Below are 21,413 nucleotides of genomic sequence, written 5' to 3' on the forward strand. Positions count from 1 at the left end.
TCAAGATGTGTCTGAGCACACCACATCATCAGAGCCAGACAAAAGGAGGCTTAGCTTCAATCCCCAGTTCAGTGCTGTGGCACAGCTGTTTTTCCTTTCACTGTCCCTCATTTAGTGGAACAGGGGCAGTCTATTACTGACAGCATTCCAGGAGCCAGCCTAGCCTTTTATGCTGTCTATTATATGCGGAAGGCGCACTTGCTTGTCAGTGTTTACAGTATTGTTTGTTTTTATGTGCTCAGGCGGTGGGGGGAGTGGACAGTGTGGATCAAGACGGTGGTGGGGGCTGGTGTCTCTGGGGGAGGGCTCATCAGAATGGCTCACATAATGCAGTGCAGGCTTTCTCAGCCTTTTAACGTGAACTCAAACCCAGCCCTGTAGTCACCGGCGCCAGCTTCCCCCACTGCTTTATGGGCTACTGTTGCTGTGGCTGCGGTGTGTGCATGTGTGTGTGTGTGTGTGTGTGCGTGTGTGTGTGTGTGTGTGTGTGTGTGTGTGTGTGTGTGTGGCTGCACATGTTTACTGCTTGTTCTGGATGACACTCTGGGGGATGACTGCTCTATGGTGCTTCTGCTCTATTTCATATTCACATTTGCTCTGGAAGTTCGTACAGATATCACCTTGTACATCCAGGGAGGACAGAGAAAACCTGACGATTATGACCAAAGTTGGTTTACAGCTTTGTTAACTTCAGTTGTCACTAACTTAATGATAATGTACATGTTCATCAGTTGATTTTGTTTGGATTATGTGGTAATTGATCATTGTTCTGTGCTTATAGCAAATTACAGAATGTAAAGTAATACAGTATCTTATTATTTGAATCCAAAAGGTTAATTAAATGACTTTTGATCACCACAGAACAATTTTAATTTTTTAAGTAATGGATTTCAGAATGTGGATGAACATAAAATATAAAGGTTTTAAAAAAGCAAATTCACGTTTACTTGATCAAAGTGGGACCAACTGTAGGAAGAAGCGATTAATCTTGCCCTTGCATTGGTTGAAATAGTAACCAGTACATAATACAATGTTTTCATTGTTTTGGTAATGATCAAGGTCAATGTTTGGCTCAAGGCCTGTTTAAGTGAAAAACACCATTCCAGTTCAAAACAAAGCATGATTCTGTGAAGTCTGCAGTATTCAGGAGAATGACACTGGGCTAGGATTGAACCGGTAAAGCTTTTTAATCCTCGTCGGCTGCATGGCAAGAAGTGACGTAAGGGTAAAATTGTCATAAAAAATATATCACCTGCTAAGTAATATGAGTCATCTCTTCTCTACAGTCCCTTTCAAAGTAATACTACACCACCAGTTCTTTTCTCTGTCTGTCTGAAAAAAAGAGACTTTAGTGGATATTTCCCTGTTGTCACAAACCGTGGAAATCCAAGGGGCACAAAAGAATAGTGTATTATATTTGGTTTGTTATTATGTGACATCCCAAGAAGAACTTACATAAAGAATAAATAATTCTTCCATAAGACTAAATTACTTAAAGCCATAATACTATGCATTAAAAGTGATAGATACTTTTCTGACCAGTTTCTTAAAATTTTGTCAAATTTTTGAACAAGGTTAATACCAACCTATTTTTTACCTTCCTTGTCTGAAATATAACTGTGATACACAATGAAAGAGGCATTGCACTATTTTGTATTAGGACATATTTTATGAGTGACGTGTCATGTCCAGTAGTTCTTTATTTTGACATTTCAGAAAACAAACTTCCCATAGACTTACAGAGAATTAAAACTGTTTTCCAATGTACTGTGTCCCTGTTTGAAAGACAGATTCTCCTGAAATAAAGATCAGATGGAAACACATAATAAACAGAAAAAAACAACATAATAATTCCAGTGTAACTTGTAAAATATTTCATTTGCCAACAAACTGACTGACAAAATAAATAAGCTGTCAAACAAAATTAATTAATTTCTTAAAAAGAATTTTGCATGTGGTCCTTTTGCATATAATTACCTGGCATAGATGTGTGAGATATTTTTCCTGATTAATGATATTGGGATTCAGATATTTATGTGAAACAAAGCAGATCCAAACTATGATGGTCTGCAGGAAATGTCCTTCTGGAGCAATTTTATATTACTCTTTTGAAGCAACTGTTTAAATAAAATGTCTTGCTGTCTTCTTCATGCACGTGACTGACAGCAAGGAAGGATCTAACCAGTTATATTTATTTGCCTCAGACTAGTACTAAGGCTAGTTTGAATCAGAATCCACCAGTGAATATATAAAATATACTTTCAAAGCATGCTAAAATATTTTACACAAATATATAACCAGCTTACTTGTCTCTTTTGCAAATAGCAGTGTACTCTCTCACTAGCTATTTGCAACACTGTAAATCATGTTCTGTCTTCTGGTGTTTTCACCAAAAATCTCTCTGAAGTATACTCTCAGTTACAGTGCAACAGAATCCACCCAGAGCTAAAATGGAAAAGTACTGGAAGATCATACAAAATAATGAATCATCATGAAACACCAATGCTTAGTGGGTAAAAGGTCTAAAATCAGAGCATTACAATCTCTCAGAGCAGGAACTAGTCAGCATTACAACAGCAGATGTCCAAGACCATGGGACCTGGGACTCATATTATCCATGCCTACTGGCTAAAAAACTAACAGCTCTGCATGGCCACCTAGCAGAACAAATGAACCAGCTGCTAGCTACCCATCCAGACCCACACAAGGCAGGACAGTATTGGTCATGAAGGAGCCCAACAAAGGAACTGACACCATCCAATTACAGATGAATAACCTGACTGTTCACAGCATGGAAGCTCCTGTCAGAAATAGCCAAGTAGCCACTAACCTGAATGGACATAAGTGCAAGTACATGAATACTTCCCAGAATGGGATTGGAATCAACACCAGTGACTCAGAGCACCAGCCACTGGAGATAGAGCTGTATTCCAAGACCAGACAAACCAGCCTAAGCATTTTATAGATTCTTTATAAGAAAGCATATGACTAAATTCCACAATCATGGATACTCAATTACCTAGCACTATATACATTTAATAAGACCATATGAGCCTGGATCCAGAATTCAATAGAACATTGAAGAACAACATTAGAAGTCAAACTGAAAGCAATTGCCCAGGTGATGATAAAGTGTGGTTTATTGCCAGAAGATGCAATGTCCCTACTGCTGTTCTACATTTGCCTGAATCCTTTCAGCCAGATTTACATTTTCTGCATTTGGTAGACACTAACCCAGATCAGCTTACATACACTTATCAGGAGACATCATGTGTACTTAAACCCTGTTACTCAAATCCAGGGCGAGCTATAGGAGCACCTATACATTAAATAAGGGTCAATATAGAAACAGATTCAGGAACAGACCTACCATCATCTTCCTTGTGTTTTACAGATTACATCAAACTGTACATCAAGACAGAAAAGGACATACTCTGATCCACATGACCAGGATCTTCAGTAAGGACACTGGAATGTCATTCAGGCTAGTGAAATTTGTTTGGCTGATAGTAAAAACTGACTAATCATATTAGGGGGAATTGAACTACCACAGGAATCATGAGGCAGAACCCAGAAAAACTGCAACATCCAAGTACCTGCAAAGGTTAAGACAGGTCCACGAGATGTACTTGAATGTGAATAATAAGATCAAAGCCATAAATGCATATGCCTTGGCAGTCATACATTTCCTTAAGGCACATTAAGCAGGCCAAGAAAAGAGCTGGAAGCTGCTGGCATCCAAAATCCAGCATCCAATGACTGTACACCAGTCCAAAGGAGAAGGGAGGGAACCTGCAAAATGTAAAATGCACTGTCTGAGATGAGTCATGGAACATCTATGAATATTGTTCAATAACCCCTAAGGAGTGACTCACACAGATAGAAGATGTTCCATGACAGGATAAGCACCTTCATGGAGAGAAACACTGAAAGATAGCAGAGGTGGCTGACAGAAGATAATCCTATCAATGAAAAAGGCTGGACTGATGGACAGCACAATAATAATGGTACAAGAACAAGAACTAAGTACTAGATCAATAACTCAGGGGTATAGCACACCAACCAAGACACACTGTGTCAGAGGCCTAGAGGTTTGAGGGAGCAGTGAAGTATTTTTGCCATTCCTATGATGGTGTTCTTGTGGACTGAGATCATAGTCAATCCTTGGATCTGTAGGAGCCACTCTTCCAGTTTAGCAGTCACAGCCCTTAAATGCCCTTATCACCACTGGAGCAACTTTCATGTTAGCATTTCACATTCTCTTTTGTTTGTCTTGCTACCATTTGGGATTGTCATATCTATTACCACTGCCATTTCCTGCATTTTATCTACTACCACTACGGTTGGTTCACCATTATTTTCATTGTTTGTCTGCATCTGGAGGTCTCACAGGATCTTAGCTTTGTTTTTTTCCACAACTTTCTGTGGTCTTCCATTTGAAATTAGAGGTGTCGAGCTCATATGCCTATATTTCTCTTTATGATCCCTGACACTTGGCTGTGTTTCAGTGTATGCTTTTCCCACCAACATCAAAGGTACCTGATTGTCTGTTTGCACAGTCTGTACCTTGCAGGAGCTATTATGAGCAAATGTATTGTTCTAATCCCTAATCATATTTCTGAAACTGCATGTTTATCATTTAGGCAAACATTCTAATTATTGATTCTAATTGATTCTAATTATTGATTACGTTTTCAGTAATGACCACATGACTTGCTGTTAATGAGAAGATGTATGTTAGGTAACCAGATTTTTTTTTAAAAGTCCACTCCCACACATACACACACCAATATTACATTATTTACATTAAATTAGCTGTTATGCTAGTGTGAATGTCCTGTTTCACTTATCCACTCTCCAGCTCAGTATGTCTTGCTGCTAATGAGAGAGACCTGTCTGTGGTTGTCATGGAGTCCTCCACATCTGGGACGCTAATTATAGTGGTGTTATTAGTGTGAAGCTTTGCATCACTCATTTTCATATCTCTGTTGGATAGGCAGATGCCAGCAGAGCTGAATATTAGCAACTTGAACACAGAGACGTGACTACAGCCATTGGGTTCATTGTAATCATCAGTAGCAGTAGCAGTAAATGGTTCAAATAATGCTTAATATCAGAGTGCTGCAGAGGGATACCAGAAATATATCTTCTTCTTCTTCTTCTTCTTCTTCTTCTTCGTTGTCATCATCGTCATCATCATCATATTGATTTTGTTGTACTGGATTTATTGTTGTTGTTGTTGTTGTTGTATTGCATTTATTTAGGTCTATTTAGTTATTGCTGTTGTTTCTGGTATTTCATAACACTGGGCAACAAAACATTTTTGTTTCATATACTAAAATTAAACTCAGTACTTTTTATGCTGAATTCTGTTTACTAACTCAGCAACAACCAGTGTGACAGAAGTACACTGTCAATGACTCTTCACTGACTCAATTTAAGAATGCACTTAACTATATATATATAACAAATTCTGACATTCAAATCTACCAACATTGCTCATGCCCATCCCTAGCTACTATCTATTTAGCTCGCTAGCTGTCTAATGTAATGTTTTTGGGTTAACCGTCTTAGCTTTGGCTTTGGCTTTGGCGTCTAGCTAGCTAACATTGACAGAGTTATATAAAATCCACGTGAGCAAGTTTATAATAATAAAAACATTGTAAACATATACATTAGCCAATCAGTTTACAGTGTAGGACTTGTCACTTACCATTGTCAAAGTTTAGTTTAGTCTGAAATTGATCTGCAGTGCCCATTTTGAACCCCTGATGTCAATATTACATATTGGTCCTTAAAAATTCATATTGGTCCTTTTAAATACATTTTAGTATTAGCCAAACTATTAATGCAGCAGTTTACATACATATTACTGGCACTTCTTTTTACAATGATTTAGCATTTAATTAAAATAAGGGAAAGACAGCAATTTCTGTTGGTTGACTAATTCTACTTTGAAGTGGAACATTCCGTGTCTTTCTTTTCACATCTCATGATGCTAATTACGTAAATTATTTTCAGCAGTGGATGTTTATTTTTATGCTTTTCCAATAGTAGCTATTTAGTTTTTGCTTTGGCAAGATGTGTGAGTGTGGTGTGGTGTGGTGGAGTCTGTGTGTGTATGATGAATTGAGCTGAATACTGATGAAGAAGGCCAGTGACGAAGATCTGACGTGTTCCTCTCTGACTCACAGCATACTGTGCGTAAGCGTGTGCGTGTGTGTGTGTGTGTGTGTGCGCAAGAAGGGGGGGGGGGGTTGTTAGCTCTGCATGGCACTAGGTATCCTGCCACAAGTCTGCTCTCTCAAAAGGAGACAACTATGTATGACACAGACACACACACATGCACAGGTTAAGCTATATGACCAATAGTGATGCAGCTTTCACTACAGCCTCTGATTAACTCTCATTAACTGAAAGTCATCTGGTCATTATTAAAGATGTAATAAATAGTTTTTCCCATTTTATGCCTGTTGTTCTTTTAGGCCCACATTTGTGTGCATCATCTCCCTAAATAGTGTATACACAAACTTGATGGATGCTGAGGCTTTAAGTGTGAGACCTATTCAAATGCATCTTAGGGAATGCAAAGTCAAGGTCAGAAAACACTTGTGTTTTTCAAGACACATCCAGAAGGCTATGGAGACACTGATGTAAGTCTATCTGGCTGCCTTCTCTGTGTGGTTCCAACTGTGACATCTATATATCATGCACTTCAATATCAAAAAATATCAAGAAGACATACCATTGCATTTTAACCTCAGCTGTCTATGTGCACAGAAAGTTTAGCTAGTCACAGATGTCTCATCTCAGTTGACAAAGCAGAGCTTTTCAAGTCTTGTTCCACACGACATACGTGACTTTAGTGGTAGAAGTCTATGTCATCTCTCAGTAAACATTTGATAAGGTATGTACATGAGCAAGTTGCTGGAATGTGAGCTATGCTTTAACAAAAGGCAACATTCTAAACAGCCTTTAGTGTACACCTTGATGCTGAGGATCTAAGATGGCAGTGTTCATTTATTATGGTTTCCCATTTAGTAACACAAAGGAAACAGACACAGTCAGATAAATAGAGAGAGTGGGAGAGGTAGGAGTAAATATGGAAGCAGCATTTCCTCACATGCCTATGGGACATGCACGTTTAGCTAGTGAGGTGGTGCTATCAGTTAAAAATAGCACTTCACACAATTCACATTTATGCAACACAGTCTGAACTTACCACTCACATTGGTAAAACCTCTCACCTGTATACACCAGAGGTTGGTCCAGGTTTAGCTGTAAGATTTTGCTACAGTGACAAAATTTGGCATCTGTTTACACACTGGGTGGAACCTCTTTCTAGGTCCAAAAGCCACATCATTTCCCATGTTTGTCTGAACTAGATAATACTTTACCAATGTGGTTGTTTTTTAAGGAAAAGTCACAGAACTGTGTCGTGACAAGGTAGTTCATTACTGAGTCTCCTTTTATTGTTGTCTGTCTCATACAGGAGGAAGTCAGAGACAGGCTTGATTGTACATTGGAGCTTTGAGGATTATTCGAATAAATCTGCTGGCTGCTCTGACTCAGCCTATCGATTACAATTCAAAGTGGACACACTGGAGGAAAGTAATTCAGTGTTTTGAGAAGATCTGTGCTTTATTGCACGCACTACTATATTTGCGACATTTACAGTGATGCGTAATATGTGTCAGATGTAAATAGCTAGATTGTAAAAGTACTGTGCTCAAGATGATCCTTCACCCAAGCATCCCTGACCTTTGTTTTGTTTGTGAGCCAGGTTACCAAGTCTGGGTTTTGTAAAAAGCACTGTTACAATGAAATGGATCTCTATACACTATGTGCACAATTATTAGGTAAGAGAGTATTTTGACCATATCATCATTTTATGCATATTTTCCAACTCCAAGCTGTATAAACTTGAATGCATATTGGATTTAAGCATATCAGGTGATGTGTATTTGTGTAATGAGGGAGGGTGTGGCCTAAGGAGATCAACACCCTATATCAATGTGTGCATAATTATTAGGCAGCTTCTTTTCCTCAGGCAAAATGGGCCAAAACAGAGACTTAACTGACTCTGAAAAGTCCAAAATTGTAAAAAGCCTCTCAGAGGGATGCAGCACTCTTAAAATTGCTAAGATTTTGGGATGTGATCACAGAACCATCAAACATTTTGTTGCAAATAATCATCACATTCGCAAGAAATGTGTTGAGAAAAAAAGATGCACTTTAACTGCTAAAGATTTGAGAAGACTCAAATGTGATGTGACCAGGAACCCATAATCCTCCAGTGCTTTCATATTTCAGAACTGCAACCTACATGGAGTGCCCAGAAGTACAACGTGTTCAGTACTCAGAGACATGGCCAATGTAAGGGACGTTGAAACCCGACTACCACCGAATAAGACACATAAGGTAAAATGTCAAGACAAGACCAAGAAATATCTGAAGAGTTTTCAAAGATTTTATGGACTGATGAGACAAGAGTGACTCTTGACAGACCAGATGGATGGGCCTGTGGCTGGATCAGTAATGGGCACAGAGCTCCACTTTGGTGCCAGCAAGGTGGAGGTGGGATATTGCTATGGGCTGGTATTGTTAAAGATGAGTTAGTTTGTCCTTTTTAGGTTGAAGATGGGCTCACAATCAACTCTCAAACCTACTGCTAGTTTTTAGAAGACACTTACTTCAAGCAGTGGTACAGGAAAAAAGTCTGCATCTTTCAAGAAGACCATAATTTTTGTGCAGGACAATGCTCCATCACATGCACCGAAGTACTCCACTGTGTGGCTAGCCAGTAAAGGCCTTAAAGATGAAAGAATAATGACATGGCCCCCTTCCTCACCTGACCTAAACCCTATTGAGAACTTGTGGGCCCTTCTTAAATGGGAGATATACAGTGAAGGAAAACAGTACAGCACTCTGAACAGTGTTTGGGAGGCTGTGGTTGCTGCTACACAAAAAGTTGATCGTCAGCAGATTAAGAAAATGACAGACTCCATGAATGGAAGGCTTATGACTTATTGAAAAGAAGGGTGCCTATATTGGTCACTGATAAAAAAAAAATAATTCTGAAATATCAGAAATGTTTATTTGTAAATTTAGTTGTTTAGTCTCACTTTAACAGATGAAAATAAACAAGTAAGATGGGAAAATTTCTGTTTCTCATTTAGTTGCATAATAATTCTGCACACTAATAGTTGCCCCATAATTATGTGCACACAGATATTCTCCTAAGAAAGCTAAAACCTCACTTTTACTTTCATATATATTCAGGTTTGAGGTTTATTAACATTTTGGATTGACTGAGAGCACTGTAGTTGTTCAATAATAAAATAATCCTTAAAAATGCATATTGTGGACACAGTGTAGGATTTAAATTTAGTTGTCTTTAATACCATCAAGCTTCCAGTAAATGACCATTGTGTTTGTTTTTACTTTCAGTAGGTCAAACCACAGGCAGAACAGGGCCATAAGAAGAGAAAGGAGAAGCACTTCCTCCCCCACTAAAATCCGAAAACACCCTTGTTAAGGAAGCTCAGATTCTGGGCAGCGGCAGTGGTGTTTTAGCATTCCATTTGTCATTTGGAGCTATTTGTCATGTGTGATAAAACTCTTGAATGCTCTGCTATTCAGTTGAATTTTGTGTGGTTGTCTTCAAAGTGAATGTTAACTTGGTGTTTGTCATTTTAACAGTTAATATGTATCAGGTTAATATGCACCAGGTGTTGAGGTCTTACCAACACTCTTGTACTCCATTCAGACCTCAGACCAGATTTTTGATCGGCGCTTCTTATAGACAAAGCAAAAAACAAACATGGATGACTGTAACAGTCCTCAGAAGTACAGTACCGGTGAATGAGGCTTTTAGTTGTGACAGAAAAGTAAAAGAAAAAAAAGCAGAAGTGGAGATGGGGACGTTTATCTTGGTACAGTAACACTAGTGTCAATGTGGGAGATAAGAGAGGAGCTTGCCAGCAAAGAACAGAAGACGCGAGTAAACATTAAGGGGGATGGGAGATTAGCAAGGCCACATGTGGGGGTCAAAGAGAAGGCAGAGATTCAGGCATAAAGGGCCTTGCACTTATGCCAAGTAAAAACATTTAGTTATTTTCCAGTTAAAACAAGTGAGCACCATTTGCTGTTTTGCCACAGCTAGAATTCATCTGATCTTAATTACTACATTTATTAGTTTGTGTGGGGGTGTATGAACATATGTGTGATCGTGTGCATGATCTTTGGAAACCTGATTCCTCTTCGTTATTAACGGGTTTGATTGTATCTGTGACTGCCCCCGTGTCAGCATACCTGTGTGTGTGTGTGTGTGTGTGTGTGTGTGTGTGTGTGTGTGTGTGTGTGTGTTTCCTCAGAGCAGGCTGATACCTGCTGCATAAGAGCTGGGAGTGGCTCTGTCTCACTTTTCAGTAGGTATCTGAGGGAAGCGTCAGACTGCCTGTCCTTTCTGCTCTGAAACCACATGACTCACCTAATCTTTCAAACCTCCAACAGAACTGGAGATGCATTTACTCTGAAATGCCTGCAGAGGTGCAGAGCGAAGTGTCAAACTCAGGCATGGTAGAGTTTAGCTGGGTGTGGTAGTATATGGATGGGCACATTAATGTAAAACTGGGCATGGCATTGTATAGCTGTGCACTGTCGCGTATAACTGGACATGGTATTGTATAGCTAGGCATAGTAGCATGTGGCTGGACATGGTACTGTATGGCTGGATGCGATAGAATATACACTGCCTAGCCAAAAAAAAAGGTCACACACTCTAATATTTCATTGGACTAACTTTAGCTTTGATTACAGCATGCATTCCCTGTGGCATCATTTCCACAAGCTTCTGCAATGTCACAACATTTATTTCTGTCCAGAGTTGAATTTATTTTTCCCCCAAGATCTTGTATTGATGATGGGAGATTTGGACCACTGTACAAAGTCTTCTCCAGCACATCCCAAAGATTCTCAATAGGGTTTAGGTCTGGACTCTGTAGTGGCCAATCCATGTGTCAAAATGATGTCTCATGCCCCCTGAACCACTCTTTCACAATTTGAGCCCAATGAATTCTAGCATTGTCATCGTGGAATATTCCCATGCCATCAGGGAAGAAAAAATCCATTGATAGAATAACCTGGTCGTTCAGTATATTCAGGTAGTCAGCTGACCTCATTCTTTGGGCACATAATGTTGCTGAACCTAGACCTGACCAACTGCAGCAATCCCAGATCATAGCACTGCCCCCACAGGCACTAGGCATGATGGGTGCATCATTTCAACCGCCTCCCTTCTTATCCTGATGCGCCCATTACTCTGCAACAGGGCAAATCTGGACTCATCAGACCACATGACCTTCTTCCATTGCTCCAGAGTCCAATCTTTATGCTCCCTAGCAAATTGAAGCTGTTTTTGCCGGTTAGCCTCACTGACAAGTGGTTTTCTTGAGAATACACAGCTGTTTAGTCCCAATCCCTTGAGTTCCCTTCGTATTGTGTGTGTGGAAATGCTCTTACTTTCACTATTAATCATATCCCAGAGTTCTACTGTTGTTTTTCTACAGTTTGATTTCACCACACGTTTAAGTGATCGCCGATCAGTCATTCAATATTTTTTTCCGACCACATTCCTTCCTCGAAGATGATGTTTCTCCACTGTCCTTCTACTTTTTAATAATGCATTGGACAGTTCTTAACCTGATTTCAGTAGTTTCAGCAATCTCCTTAGCTGTTTTCTCTGCTTGATGCATGCCAATAATTTGACCCTTCTGAAACAGATTAACATCTTTTTCACGACCACAGGATGTGTCTTTCGACATGGCTGTTTAACAAATGAGAAGCTACTCACTGCATCAGTTATGGTTAAATAACTTGTCGCCAGCTGAAACATAATCACCCATGCAGTAATTATCCAATGGGAGGCTCTTACCAATTTGCTTAGTTAAATCCAGGTGGTGACCTTTTTTTGGCCAAGCAGTGTAGCTAGACATGGTAGCAAATAGCTGAACATGGTAGCATAAAGCTGCGCAGCGTAGCCCATGGTTAGTGAACGTTGTATCCCCAGACACACCCAATGTTCTTCCCCATGCTTAGACCTTTAGCATTGCACAGACATGTACAAGCACACTAAGCTCGAAGGATGCTGAATGCTGACTGGAATCGGTCATCTGAGTCATACACACACACCCACACCTCTGAGACCACATTAATACATGTACACCCACTTTTACATGCAGGCACACCATGTGTGCAGAGTGACACATCTGTGCGTCACAGTACTCCACCTAACCATCTCTCACATCCTCATATAAATAACACATACATACATATTCATTTACTGTACCGAAACAACATTACAAGCTCAAACAGTCCAAATTATCTCATATGGTCTTTGTTTCACACTGTCTGGAGATCAAAGATGCTTTTACCCACAGCATTTCAAACTGTTGTTATGATTGGAGCTTAGTATATAGGAAAAGCTTAATATATTACTTTATTGTTATATTAAAATACATAGTGCTATGTTGATAAATAAAATAAAAAGTCATTCTTTTTGTGAGACTTTGTATTTAATAAAGTTCAGTGTCAGTTATCAGCCATAGCTGAACATGCCAGGGCTATGGGTCTACAACACAGCATAATTTAGACATGGTCATTAACTGATAAGATGGTTCTGTATGGATTAGCAGTACTAAGCCATGCATTTCATGTCATGATCTACATTGCAGGTAAACTGCAAATGATCTGAATCACTTGTATACTGATAGGATCATTCAGTAACAATCATGTGAATGTTCAGCTTGATCCAAAAATTAAAAGCAGTGCTCTGACTGTGTTACAGTATGTATTTTACTTGTACATTTGTGCAAGTAGCATTGTTTTATTTTGCTGTGGATTGGGGAGTGTCTAAGAATTTGTGGTTGGCAACTGTGGTTGAACATTAAAGTAAGTCGCTTACTGTCTTGTTGTTGATGGATGGCACTGTTACTAGATTTAAGAGGTAACCTAATCACCCAGTCACTGCAGACAACTCTTTTTTAAACATATGTACCACCTTGTAATTTCAATTTCAAATTTATTTTCATGGAATACTACTACTGTCTAATAATATTCACTTCTCTCAAAAATAATAATGTATTTTGGAAAATGATACTAAAAGTAAAATAAATAGAATCTTCAAGCATGCAACAGTGGAAAGTAAGTAATAATATTTGATAACACCCAAATGTATTATTGACTGTTTGGACCTCTGTTCTGGAGACTTTAGCTGTTGACTCTGTAGTGCCATTTGGCTAAAGACAGATGAACAGGGGCCACTGGCAATTTCTGCTCTGCTGTCAGTCTGATAAACGTTCATCTGCTCATTATCAAGATTTGGCAATAAAAATAAGTCATCAGGACTTTGTGTGTATTCATTTAAAAACCTCCTGTGAACACACTCATCACTTGGCTGCCTAACAGCATGTATGTGCGTGTGTGTCTGTGTGTGTGAGCGAATGCCTGAGCACATGTAGGTCCATGTGTTTAGCATGCAAGGATGCGTCATATGTCAGCATGTCGGAGAGATTTTTATCAGTGTTACCAGCACCCACATATTCCAGATATATTGTTTGCCATTCAGATGAGGGACAGTTTGTCTCTGCTCTCTCACACACACTCACAGATTCACACTGTGCTATTTGCTCATAGTGCTAATCTGTTTGTGCTTATTATTTTAGTTCCTTAGACATGGTTCTAATGCTGCTTTGAATCAACATTTCCTAAGAGCACGTCAGTAATGGCTTGAGAGAGTGCTCTAGGCTCAAGTTGTCTGGCTTTAAGGATATGGATTCATATTGCATTCTGTACCGTAGTCTGTTAAGCACAAGTAGGACTTCCTGGTCATGACATTGGTAATGTCATGGAATACAAATGGCAGTGTAACCTCGGTTGCTCTCTGAAAGGGAAGAGTATATCACAAAGCATTGAATTATCTAGCCCTATGCACAGGTCTTGAGCTGTGAGATACTGCTACGATTAATACAAAGATCGCATTAGCTTTTAATTAATGTGATACTAAATTTTAGTTTAATGTTTATCAGGTTTGTTGACATCATTGAGACTATTCTAATTGTCAAAATAAAATACAACTTAAAGCAAAAAAGAAAAATAATGTAGATTTTTGCTTGTTTGTTTGTTCTATTGGTAACTGTTCATGTCTTGTGAAAGTTTTTTTCATCACTGCATGTTGTAAAGAGTCTCTTATCTGTTTCTCTCATCTTTGACAACTTCAGCTCCTAAGAAACGCAACAGTGCAGGCAGATTGAGCCAGAGTTAACCAGAGTGTTAGAAATGTGATTTCAGAACCGTCGGCCTTTTACTCAGCCCAACACAAAGCTTCCTTGCATCAAGTTCCCAGCAACTGATTGAAAGTAAAGACCAGGGATCACTCTTAGGGAATAAGTTCAGACTTTGGCAATGACTCCATCGCTCTCCAGCACCATTCTTTACCACACCACCGCCCCACACAAATAGCTACAAGGATAACTGCCTGTAGCTGTGTTTACAGTCAACCTCACTGCCAAAGGATTAGGTCATTCATTTCAGCTCCCCTCAGTTTTCATTTTGCACTATTTCCCCCTGGGGTGACTCCGTCCTAAGTGCCGAGAATCCACACGGAGATAGTTCACTCCAGTTCACTCTGCCCAGACCATCTGGGGTTTGCTTAGGACATCTAAATCAGAGTAAATGTAAACGCCTCCCGAGCAGGGTTCACGGAGCTGGATGGAGCCGCTGCCGAGAATTACAGGGAGGATGCTCTTCTTTCTCCTCATGCTGGTAATGACAGCCTCGATCCAGCTTTGTTTGGCATCTGTTTGGCCTGTTACAGCTCTGTCTGGCCTGTGTGTGTGTGTGTGTGTGTGTGTGTGTGTGTGTGTGTGTGTGTGTGTGTGTGTGTGTGTGTGTGTGTGTGTGAAAAAGTTCATCATTCATATGCGTTTGTTGTTATTTTGTATTGGCCTTAAAATGTGTAACCCATTCAGTTTTCCTGCATGCATGAAATAAAAGAATTTGTGTCACTGAAGGCTGAGCATTAAATTCATTCTCAAACCTTAATTGCATTTCCTTATCTGCTATTCTCAGGATGGCAGGACTTTCTCAGGACTCTAAGGCCATGAGCTAAAGACTAACATCCCTCGACTCCAAAAATATAACTTTAAGAGACATCCTGGGAACTTATACCATTAATATACTCTATTGAGCCCTTATAGCAGTGTCACAGCACAAATCACTGCCAGTCTCACCAACTTGAGATGAATGGTGTTCACTCAGGGGTAGGTGGGTGTGTAAGGGGGAGCCTACCCGCACACCCTCATCCGCAGTCTACCCTCTGTTGGTTTTGGGTCGGAGCAGAACTCTGCTATGTGTGCTGATTCATGGGCACAACCCCGACGCCTGAGATCCAGCTGAGGCCTTCTTGGAAATGCTTGGATATGGTTTCTGTGGGATCTTCTTCTCTGCCTCTCTTTTAAAGTTCAAATAACTTTGAGGTTGCAGTCATCTCTGTATTGTGTCGATCTTTGACTCATTTTCACCATGGCTGCTCTTTAAACTTGATTTACCAATTCTCACTGCACTGCCTGCCCCTTCTTACCACACTCCCTGTCACGTTTAGATAGCTAAATTGTTAGTGACAAAAGAGTTTTCTTGGCCTTAGCAGGCTAATATACTGGCTTTGGAGCAATTTTTGGATGATTTGTTAGAAAGAGAGAGAGGTCTAAGAGAATAAAAAAGAAAAATGGAGAAGTAGAGAGAGTAAGAGAAAAAGGGACAATTATAGACAGATAGGAAGTGAGAGAGAGATAGAGAGACATACGGACAGACAGGAAGAACAAGAGGAGAAGAGAAAATGCTGCTGCCCACTTTCAGCGCCACGGTTCTTTTCCCAGTTAGTGGAATCAGCTTGTCTGCAGACGGTGCACACTAAAAGCTGTGAAGTGCCCTCAGAGGAGACAGGGCTGTCTGTTACAGGCTACCAACAGGGCTCAATCAATGCATGCCACTGCTCCTGGAGAGTGACTTAATGAGATTCTCTCTCTCTCTCTCTCTCTCTCTCTCATCTATCTATCTATCTATCTATCTATCTATCTATCTATCTATCTATCTATCTATCTATCTATCTATCTATCTATCTATCTATCTATCTATCTATCTATCTATCTATCTATCTATCTATCCAAACCTTTTTGCTTTCACAGTGCCATTCTGACAAACTGCCACAACCAGGCAAGGAGAACAAGTTACTTGTGATTACATTTATCTTTGAGTGCTCCTTTCCATCACAGATGGCCTAATCAGCCTCAGCCATGGAATGAGGAGCAGTATCCAGTGCCCTTTTTCACACATATAGGATGTATCACTGAATCACCTGCATTTGTTGCATATTGATCATCACATATGGCTGCTTGTGATGGAGCTGCAAAGTGTGGGAGTTTTTTCTTAAGCTGATCAGTGTGTATGTTTTCTTTTATTGTACCCATATGAGTGCCATGGGAGGAGATGTTGTCACAGTGGCTATGCTCTCATGCTTTTTAACTGCTGGTGAGAAGCCTGTGAGATCTACCTTAGGGGCTGGGCTAAATTTGACTCTGCTACATAGAGCCCTAATCAGTGGCATCAAAAACAACCATTAACTCTGGATCTGGCTGCCTCTCCCGACTACCCTGCTCCCGGAGGAGGCCACTCATAACAGGGCCAGTGAGAGAGCCGCTCTGGAGCTTGTCCCATCAGTGCCTGGCTCTGTTCTACCTCAGCCATGCCTAACAATCACTCTGGAGCCCTCTCTGATTCCCTGCTGCAGACACACACGCACACACATCCACACACTGAGAACAAGCTTAATACAATCGGCACAAAAACAAGGCATGTGGCACACCTCCATGTGCTGTATGTTCATAATATGGGAAGTGCATGGCCAAGGCATCCTGTTCAGAGAAAGCGCTGATGGAAGCTTAGATTTCTTTTTGAAAAACAGATTGTTGTCACTACATTCAGGAAGAAAGCAAAACAAGTCATGAAGGAGCATGTCCCCTGAATATGGTGCCTGCTTTTTCATTATACTGTAATGTGCTTACTGAATGATTCAAAGAATCTTGGCCACAGCTGAGAAGCATTGTTTTGTGATTTTGTTTGTTTGTTTGCTTGCTTGCTTCACCTTGCTCCAAGTCATTCATGAATAAAGTTATCCACAGCCCAAGCCCTAATATAATGCAGATGAAGAATTGTCACTTGTATTGCTTGTGTTTTGTGTCTGTGGGTGTGTGGGGGTTGGTGGGTGTGGGAAGATAAGGGCTCCATTTATACATTACTTAGTTTATATGATTTGTAGAAGTCTATTAGCCTGCACAGCATATGTGACAATTTGCAAATTCACATTAACAAAACAATCCAAAAAATGAACTTAGGCTGACATGTGTTGAATATTTGGACTTCTATGCTCTTTTAATTAAGAGTAGTAAAACAGAGCCGTTGTCTGAAATTGGAGCAGTGCTCCCTGAGCTGTGGAAGGGAGGGGCAGGAACCTCTGGCCAGCAACTGAATGGTGCTTGGGTGGGAGGCCATCTGCTCTTATTCACGCTTCATTTAACAGGCTAGTAGGGAGAGGCCTTTCGCTCCAGCAGCAACAGGTTCAAAAGGACTTTGTCACAAGAAAAATGTCACATTACACAAACCAGTGTCATCACAGACATGCTCAGAGGCCTGTTAACACACTCTGTCTTTGAAAAGGGTGAGGTTTTGAAGATGAAGCAGAAAGTCATTTTTTTTACCCACACAATGTAGATTTTATGGACCCCTCTCAACATACCCATGTGAATTGGGCTTGGTGTTGATTTTGGTGACACCCATACGAGAGTGTTCACAAGTATAATGCAGCTTCCTGGTTTTGTCTGCTACCTTCCCAGAAGTCCATAGGTGTACCGTGAGTCTGCCAGAAGTAATGCTATCTCCTCCTTCCACATTGTAATGGCACACTCCTCTAAAGCCTGCACACAAGCACGGGTCACACATTCAGTCTTTCAGGGTGATACAGAATAGACTTTACAACAATACAGTTACAAAGTGGTAAAATACTGAATAAAGAAGGTATTAAAATCTATAAATATAAAACATTTGTTTTGTTTCCGAGCATTGACTTAATTAGAAATAAAACTATAAACTGATCATGCACATTAGTTGGCTTAATTTTTTCAATGCAGCACAAAATATGATGGTATAAGGATGTGCAAGCTAAAAAGATTTTTAAAAAGATTGAAGTACCTAAAAACAACAGTAAACACTTTCACATAATTCTTACAATGCCCTACCTTTAAAAAGAATTATCATCTGGAGTCATATGCACAAGGAGGGAACGTAAACATATACAATAGCTGGCATGTGAAAACATGGACTATTCCCCACAGAGATCTCAACATGGAGCAGGTGCAAGATGACAGTCTGCACACCGACAGGTGCTCTGAAAGAGTGTGTGTGTCTGTGTGTGTGTGCCAGTGTGTCTCTCACCTGGTTGACATCTCCCTCCCCAGTGACAAAGACCAGCTTGCAGTCTTTTTCCACCACACTCCTGTCCTCTAAGACACTCTCCATTTTCAGAATCACCTCTTGACCACAGACAGGGCACGAGGCACGTCTATGTCCAGGTTTGAGCAATTTCTTCCAGAGTAGGTGGTCATCTGCAAGGAGGCCATGAGCAAGAGGAGAAGGGAAGGCTGGGTCAACCTATATACTGAGAGTCCCAGCATCAAGTTGTGAACTTAGGAAGTGGTATTTTGTGGTGTGTCTGACAGGTTTTGCTGCAGTTTGAAAATAACATAAATAATAACATAAATAAAAATGTAAAAGCCTGGTTTACCAAGGGTTATGAGTCTCTTGATGCTTGCATCCTACACTGGTCAAATTATTAGAGTCTTGACTTAATGGCATGCTCCAAGAACCAAGTGTTTTGTCTTTCTGTCAAATAAAAAAATCAGTTTGTGTTTAATGAGAGATGGCAACATGTTTAGAATTACATTTTGTATATGTTGCATAGAAGGAAGATTAAGTGATATACACAGTTACTTGCTAGAAAATATTTTAGGTTTAAAATTATGGATTTATGAATATATCATAATGCTATACTGCAAAACCACTACAAGAGCAAACTGGAGCAGTTTTGTAATTATGATCACAGAATGCTTGGATCCTTTGGTTATGTGGGCATCTTACCAGTGAGGTCGAGCCAATCCTCTGCTGAGAACAGCTCCTCAAAGCTAGTAGTTGTCAATTTATCAAGCCCATGGTCTGGGAAAAGACTTTCCTCCAAGCTGTTTCTTTTCTCTACTTCCTCCGTCTCTGAAAACCGCACAGCTTTCCCCAAATTGGGTGACTTTCCCAGCTTTTGCCAATCCTTATTGTTCGCCTCAGGAATGTGAGATGGGGAGAGGTTGAGGTTTGGTAAGGAGGTAACAGTACTGGTAGGGTCAGTACCCATGTCATCTCCTCCATGTCCTCTTGTGCCCTTAAGGACTGGAATGAGTGGTCTCACTGCAAGTTTCCCCAGACTTAGTGATTTGTCCTCAGCTTCTCCTGGGACTGGTTCCATTTCTCTACAGGGTGCAAGTGATAACATCGACAGAGCTTTCCCAAACCAGACAGTCTCCGTGTCAGTGCACCCAGATCTCTGGGAAACAAGTATGGTTTCTGCCTAGGAGCTCAGCTATAGCCATGTAGCTCCTGCAGTAATGACTGAAACCATGTAGTGTTTTCTAAAGCCCAGAGTCTATCTACACTCTAACTGAGTGTACTACTTGCCGGTGGAGTTCTTCTCCTTCATAAAGTGAAGTCAGGATGCTGTCATTCCACTATATATTTAGGCCTGCCAGTTCCAGATTTGTAAGGAAATGATCATGAAATGAAGAAATGATCAGAAATGCAGTGTGCATAAAATGTCACAGAGTGAAGCCCTCTCAGTCACTAGGGTAATCTGATGTATTAGAAGACCAAAATCTAATCTGCCCAAATGTCTGTAAGATCCTTAATGACTTCGTCACGCTACCCCATAATGCAATTTCCATGAATATGTCCACCAATAACATTTCAGGGCCTGCCGATCCCTGTTTCAGTTTGGATGAGCATCATGTTCTAAAAAATGCCAAAAAACCAAAAGAAAACAAAAACCTAACATAGATATGTTCAGCACAGGGAATGGTTGACCTAGAATAACACTCACAGGGAATGGTTGACCTAGAATAACACTCCAAGAAGACATGAACAGGTTTTTCCAGGCTTGCAACATACCTTTAAAGGACAGCCTATGAACTACAGTGAATGTCAAGACAAGACAGGCCTTGACTCTGGGACTTGACAGACTTTTTGATGCAAAAAACAGAAAATACAGCTGTTTAAAACTACAGTGAACAATCAATAGAACTTATATTACCTGAGTACAGGATTTCTAAATCAAATGGGAAAAATAATTTCTCTTTTTCAGTCAGTGACGTTTTGGAAGATCATAACAGTTTTAGGATTGTCAGTGTAGCTCAGTGTTAGCTGATAAATTATATGAATTGCATTGGGTTGATTTATTTATTTGTCATATTTATGTTAAAGTGTGATCTTAAATCTTCTTAGTCAAAGTATGACTATGGCATGTTGTTCCCTGTCTTGTCTCTACAGGCAAAATACACAAGAGACGTTTGGGTGCATTGTCTTCTCCCCAGAGGCTGTTGGCAGTGTTTATGGCATTGATAGAACTGAACATTGCATGGGCCTGCTTTTTTCTTACTTTTTTGGAGACCAAACTCTAATTGGCATTTAAGCGTAGTATAAACGTTGACTTCAGATTTTAATTGGGTGACTCATTTAAACAGTGAATGGCTTTCACTTCCACAAAGCTCTGATATTATTGTCTTGAGTGAATATTATTTTTAATTTGGATTAAAGGCACTTGTTTACATACAGCAGGTGATGCCACTGCTTTATGCACTGGGTCATAAATGCATAAGTTCCACTTTCACAGATACTTTGGCACTTCAGTACAAGTGGTATCACAGTCACACACTCTGTAATCATAACGGGCCCCAGCAATATAAATTTTGAACAGAATCACTTGTATATTGGGATGCATATGTTTCTATTACAAACAAAGAACTGAGCCTGAATGACACTTTACTGGGCAAGTGACACAGCTTGTTTGTCAAGTCAGAAACTATCCCTGTATCTCAGACATATGACATATGACATACAAAACCTGCATTAGGTACTACAAGAATGTTCCTTAATCCCAAAGGCTCTTCTAGGGATTTGGTAGTATACATTTCTTATTAACCAATTTTTAACCAATGCTTAAAATCCACACTTTCAATACCACCTAAAAACATTTTGGCCACCTA

At 40.0% G+C, this 21,413-nt stretch overlaps 1 protein-coding gene across 1 annotated transcript in view; it reads right to left on the bottom strand.

Moving 5' to 3' along the window:
- Positions 1-21,413, bottom strand: part of fkbp16 (FKBP prolyl isomerase 16) — a 35,342-nt gene that overhangs the window by 13,467 nt on the left and 462 nt on the right. Inside the window, 4 exon segments of the mRNA XM_035525451.2 lie at positions 17,941-18,029; positions 18,547-18,716; positions 19,249-20,235; positions 20,266-21,413. The exon segment at positions 20,266-21,413 is cut by the window's right edge and continues 462 nt beyond it. Of these exon segments, the coding sequence (XP_035381344.1) occupies positions 17,941-18,029; positions 18,547-18,716; positions 19,249-19,651 (662 nt within the window). The 5' untranslated portion in view covers positions 19,652-20,235; positions 20,266-21,413.

Source organism: Electrophorus electricus, chromosome 6, assembly GCF_041902795.1.
Source record: "Electrophorus electricus isolate QZ-2024a chromosome 6, ASM4190279v1, whole genome shotgun sequence".
NCBI lineage: Eukaryota > Metazoa > Chordata > Actinopteri > Gymnotiformes > Gymnotidae > Electrophorus > Electrophorus electricus.